We start from the raw sequence: 6,044 nt of genomic DNA on the forward strand, positions 1-6,044 counted from the left end.
CACTGCTATTTTTCTAAATGGACTAATATATTAGTTTTTCTTCACTTTCTGTAAACTAATAATACATTTAGCACATTTTCTTCATGTTGTGATTCAGAATAGAACGTGCAGTGTGTCCAATGCATTTGAGTAATTTAAATTAAAAGTTATTATAGGGATATGGAGCTTTACTCACTTTTTTCAACACACTGCTATTATTTTAAACACAACTGTATGTGAACTGTATGTATGTCTGCATCCATGTTTGTTTGTTATGCTGGAGCAAACCACAGGTGAACCAGATTGGTTCTGAATTTCCCACAGATTTTAAGGAGCCTCTTGGATACTGATTAAGTTTCCTAATGTGCACACAGCTAACTGCACTCACAAAAACCACTGGTGATTCTAGGGAATTAAAATTCTTTTTGTTTTTTATCATAAAAGCCACAATACCCTGTTTTCTTCCCTGTCAATTGCTTTCTCCATGTGAAAAGTGATCACAAGAGGTTGCACAAAGCAGCCTACTTTGTTCGAGACACATATTCTTTGTTACTTTTTCTAGCTTTATGATTTGCGCTAATATTATTTCTCTGATTAAATCAGGTACTATCTTACCAATATTACTGTTCCTCAAATCTTTTTAACCATATCTCCATGAAGAGTTTATTTAAACGTTTTTTAAAATTATGAATGCCATGTATTTTTAGAGATCAGAACCAGTATACAGTATATAGTACAAACACAGGCTCCAGGATGTTGGAAGCAGATCATTTGGGTGCTGTGGGTTGCAAGGTGGGACCTCCGTAGATCGTACCTGTTTGTCTGGTGCTTCCCATGTGTGCTTGATCAGATTGAGATCTGAGGAATTTGGAGATCAGATCGGCGGCCCTGGGCTCTATGCCTGCCTGGACGCTGTGGGGTCTGGTGCACTAAGTATTCTGGCTGCCTTTTTATCGTAGCCAGCCTTGACATTTCTGTGGGATCAGACCAGACAGCTTAGCCTTTGCTCCCTACAAATGAGCCTTGGGTAGTTACCAGTTTACTGGCATATAAATCGATAAGCAGTGTTAAAGCAGTGTTCCATGAGCTAATGTTATAGCTGGTCAGTGTACATTACTTTACTTGCTTGTTTAAACTTTCAAATTTATTGGTGATGTCATTCCAGCCCAACAGAACCCAGCTCCTCCTGTTCCTGCCCGACAGCACGAGATTGCTGTGAATAGGCAACAGCGCTACTTTCGCATCCCTTTCATCCGTCCTGCTGACCAGTATAAAGACCCACAGAATAAGAAGAAGGGATGGTGGTATGCTCATTTTGACGGTCCGTGGATCGCAAGGCAAATGGAGCTGCACCCAGACAAACAGCCTATTCTACTGGTTGCAGGTAGTTAAGATTTCCAGAGCTTCAAGGAATAATTTAGGATTTTCAAACCTAACGTTTGGATATAATGAGTTTTGAAATTGAAACTGAGGATTGTAAGAAAGACCATGTTTTTCTAGTCAACTTTGTATGAAGTTTTTTCAAACTTTCCTTACCCCACCCCTTTACCACCACCAAGACCACCACCTTCACCACACCAAAAAATAGTTCCACAAGGCCTCTTTATGGCCTGTAGAAACAATTGGTATAGTAGTTAGTTAGTTAGTTAGTTAGAAGTTTTATTGTCATTGCACATTAAATGAACAACGAATTTAACAGCACTTTCACCTAGTACACACATAATCTAAAAAAGACAAACATTTTAAATAATTAAACAAACACATATATAACATAAATTAGTTGCACCATTTAAAATTTTTTAAACAAATCCTTACCAAATTTATTACCATTTACTTATGATCTGCCATTACTTATTTACCATTTATTTTGTTCACATTATATTGTCATTTATTTGGGTTAACATTGAATAGTTAGGCACTCTTCAGCAATCACCCACGGATTCCTTAGTTTCTGATTTCTTAATATAAGACAAGAGACAACTGCCAACAAATGCCTACCAAGAAAAAGACACATACCCACAGTAAGGGAGGAGGTTGTTAGATTTGCAATACAAAAACAAAGCATTTTCATGTCACCATGTCTTAGTTTTTTTAGGTTTGAAATTAAACAAATGAAAGTCCATAAAAGGGCAACTAGGACTCCGAAGAATTATAGCAAAGAAATAAAAGAAAAATGTGTTATTGAGAATTGATATCCTGCTCTTTGCTCTCATCAACAAGACTTAATGAATATCACCAATGATTTAGGTCAGTCGGTTGTTTTAGTTCTTTTATTTTTAGCATGAGATTACATGGATTAGCCATGTAATAATTCTGTAGCTGACTGTACTATTAAGCCCTAATAATAAAAGGTTCTGGACAGCATTGACAGGACATGGGGCTTTTCAAAGCTGTATTTATGTCGATTTACACCAATTGAAATGCCCAAACCCAAACTCAAATCTTACCTCTAAAAGGATGAATTACACAAATTAAGAGCTTAATTTGCAAACAAAGAAGTTCTGAACAAAGAAGTTGTGCAACAGGCTTAAACATGTTTTGCATAAATGCTTATTAACTGGTCTACACACATTAATAGCAATGAGCCTAAATTTGTAGATATTAGAAATGGGTTTGCATTTGGTCAGCTCTACAAGCCGAATTCCGGAAAGGTTGGCATAGTTTGGAAACTTAACGACCAAATATTTTAACTGACAATTAATAAGAGGCAATATTTTACTTACAATATAACATAGAGAACATACCAAATGCTTAAACTGAGAAACTTTACAATTTTATGAACAAAATGAGCTTATTCAAATATTTATGACACAAAAAGGTCTCAAAAAAGTTGAAACGGGGGGCATGTTTTCCATGGTGGCGTCTGAGCATTGAGGTTGAGTTTTGGTGTTCAAATTTGGCCCCATTCTGGCCTGATAAAGGTTTCCAGCTTCTGAAGAGTTTGTAGTCGTCTTTGATGTATTTCTCGTTTAATTATGCGCCAAATGTTCTCTATAGGTGAAAGATCTGGACTGCACACAGGCCAATTCAGGACCCAGACTCTTCTAGTACAAAGCCATGCTGTTGTAATAGCTGCAGTATGTGGTTTTGCATTGTCGTGCTAAAATACACAAGGCTTACCCTAAAATAGACATTGTCTAAAACCTTCATACAGTACTGTATACCTTTCAGCAGTCATAATGCCTTCCAAAACATGCAAGCCGCCCATACTGTATACACTTATATATCCCAATATATCAGAGTGTTTTTTCAACAGATTATTTGGCTTTTGAACTGAACACTGATAATGTGCTGGAATCAGATTTTACTCATCTGACCATGGATCACTTTTCCACTTTGAAACAATCTATTTTAAATGTGCCTTGGCCCACAGGACACGGCAGCGCTCCAGGACCATGTTCACATATGGTTCCTTTTGGCATGATAGAGTTTTAGTTGGCATCCGCAGATGTCACAGCGGATTGTGTTTACCAACAGTATTTTCTGGAAGTATTCCTGGGACCATTTAGTAATGTCAATCACACAATCATACCGATAAGTGATACAATGTTGTCTGAGGGCCCAAAGACCTTGGGCATCCGACAGAGGTCTTCAGCCTTGCCCCTTACTCACAGATTTCTCCAGTTTCTCTAAATCTTTTGATGATGTTATGCACTGCAGATGATGAGATTTGCAAAGCCTTTGCAATCTGACATTGAGAAATGGTGTTTTTAAAGTGTATCACAATCTTTTTATACACTCTTTCACAAATGAATCTTTTCAAACCAGCTAAATCTTTTCAAAATTTCTTGCTTTTGCAGCCCGTCCCAATTTTTTATGATGGATGAGCATATTTCCTGATATTTATCTCTAGATGTATTAAACATTTTAATTTTGGCACCATTGGTGGCAGTCAAACACAAATTCAAGGTGAGCAAAAAAGGATAGTAAAGGATAGTTTTGTTAAATTAAAGTAACACTGTGCATAACAGCATTTGGATAAGATACCTTGCTTGGCCTATAATGTTGCCCCCTTCTAATAATTTGTTGGACCACAGATGGCTCTGAGCATGGTACTTTCTTCATGTTAAGAAAGTCGAATTACTCCATAAAGGACCATTTAAAGGGGTTCGTCTTGTTGAAGTCCATACTGTATGTTGTCCAATATGTGAAAATTATTCTTTCTGCTCCTAGAAACACTATTTTACTATTTGATTCCAATGAATCTTTCTGTGGTCATCCGAGAATACTGTATGTCTGTGCCATGAGGGAAAAACAATCCATTGATACAATAGCCTGGTCATTTAGTACATTCAGGGCATCAGCTGACTTAATTTTATTGCAACAAAACGTTGCTGAGCATAGACCAGATTAACTGAAGCAACCCCATCTCATAACACTACCTCCAGAGGCTTGTGCAGTGACCATTGTGCATTATGGATGAATCACTTCATGTACTTGCTTTCTTACCCTGACATATTCATTGTCTAAAATAGGGTCAATCTGGACTCATTATCCCACATGAGCTTTTTCCATTGCTCAAAAGTCCAAACTTTATGGTCCCTAACAAATTGATTCTTTTTTAAATCAGTCTCAATAACAAGTGGTTTTCTTATGGACGCTGTTTAGTCCCATTCATGTGAATTCTTCTTGCACTGTGTGTAGAAATGCTCTTACTTTAAATATTAAACATAGCTGTGAACAGGTTTGAATAATATGTTGGACAATTACAGTATTAACCAAATTCCAGTAATCCTAGCAATCACCTCACTTGCTTTCTTTGCTTTAAAAAGGGCAATTTTTTGGGTATAAATTTTAGGTTGAAAAGTGGTATGCCTGATATTTAAAATAAAACGCTGTATTAACAGTGCTTGCTTTTATATTTTCTAGCATGTGTTTAGAATAATTTCTGTTGTACTGTGTTATTAGGAAAGGATGATATGGAGATGTGTGAGCTGAGTCTGGAGGAGACTGGGCTGACACGAAAACGTGGAGCAGAGATTCTACCGCGCCAGTTCGAGGAGATCTGGGAGCGCTGCGGCGGGATCCAATATCTACGGAATGCCATCGAGAGCAAACAGGCTCGGCTCACCTATGCCACGGCCATGCTCCAGAACCTGCTCAAATGAAAAGCAGCTTCATTTCTTTGTAGCCCTTTATCAGCCCTTACTGTCTGTACTGACACATTAGTGCACCAGAGCTTAAACACATGGACCAACACCTCTCTGTCTTAGTGAGTAGCTACATGCTCATATGAGCAAGACTTCATGACCAATGTAGATTTTTTTCCCCCGTCTATTTTAAAATTGTTTTGTTTTTGGTTGCTATTAATTTTGCTGTGGTAATTAGCATGTTTGGTGCATGTTCCTACAAATATGACCTGTCCAATGCGTTTGTCATTTTGTCTGTTATTTTAAGGGGTATTTTGTTGGTCACAGAGTCTGATTCTGTTCTTTTATTTCAGTTATTTACATCATCACTGTCTTTATCATTGTTATTAAAGATTGTGGGTGTTATTCTTTTACTCTGTGCTCTGCTTTTTAAAAGTATTCTACTTGCAATGCTTTTCATCCCTGGAGTAACTTTTCAGTACATTCATTTTGTACGTCATTGTTAATATTACAGTAATATCAATCCTAGACTGTTTCCACACTGTAGAATATCACAGACAGCTCCTGAGCTCTTTGAAGAACGAATGAAAGATATGTAATGATTCATGTGTATCATTACATTTAAAATAAAATAAAATAAAACTGCATTTGTAAAAACGAATTTTTAAAATCGGTAATTACATGAAAGTAACAAATCTATTACCATATAAAAAACACAAACTCTTTTACTCTAACCTGATGTGTGGTTGCCTGCAATTTTTGATTACATTGTAAATTTTTTAGTCAGACCTTTGTGTCCTCTATAAGCATGTTTTTAGTGACACAGTAGACTTGAAATACTTGACGTTGGTGGTTTTGTTCAATTTGAATAAATCCATACCTTACAAAAGTGTTACTGTGTGTTTATTTACATCTGTTGGTTGTTGGGAATGTACTGATTTAAAGAAAGAAAGTCATGTGGTACATGAATCACAA

At 36.7% G+C, this 6,044-nt stretch overlaps 1 protein-coding gene across 2 annotated transcripts in view; it reads left to right on the top strand.

Moving 5' to 3' along the window:
* Positions 1-5,958, top strand: part of myo6b (myosin VIb) — a 39,350-nt gene extending 33,392 nt beyond the window's left edge. For both annotated transcript variants that reach the window (XM_053510001.1, XM_053510000.1), the window contains 2 exons: positions 1,145-1,363; positions 4,888-5,958. In XM_053510001.1, coding sequence (XP_053365976.1) covers positions 1,145-1,363; positions 4,888-5,087 — 419 coding nt within the window. In that variant the 3' untranslated portion in view covers positions 5,088-5,958. The remainder of the gene's footprint in view (positions 1-1,144; positions 1,364-4,887) is intronic.
* The last annotated feature ends 86 nt before the right edge of the window (positions 5,959-6,044 follow it).

The sequence above is a fragment of the Clarias gariepinus genome, chromosome 13 (assembly GCF_024256425.1).
Source record: "Clarias gariepinus isolate MV-2021 ecotype Netherlands chromosome 13, CGAR_prim_01v2, whole genome shotgun sequence".
Classification (NCBI taxonomy): Eukaryota; Metazoa; Chordata; class Actinopteri; order Siluriformes; family Clariidae; genus Clarias; species Clarias gariepinus.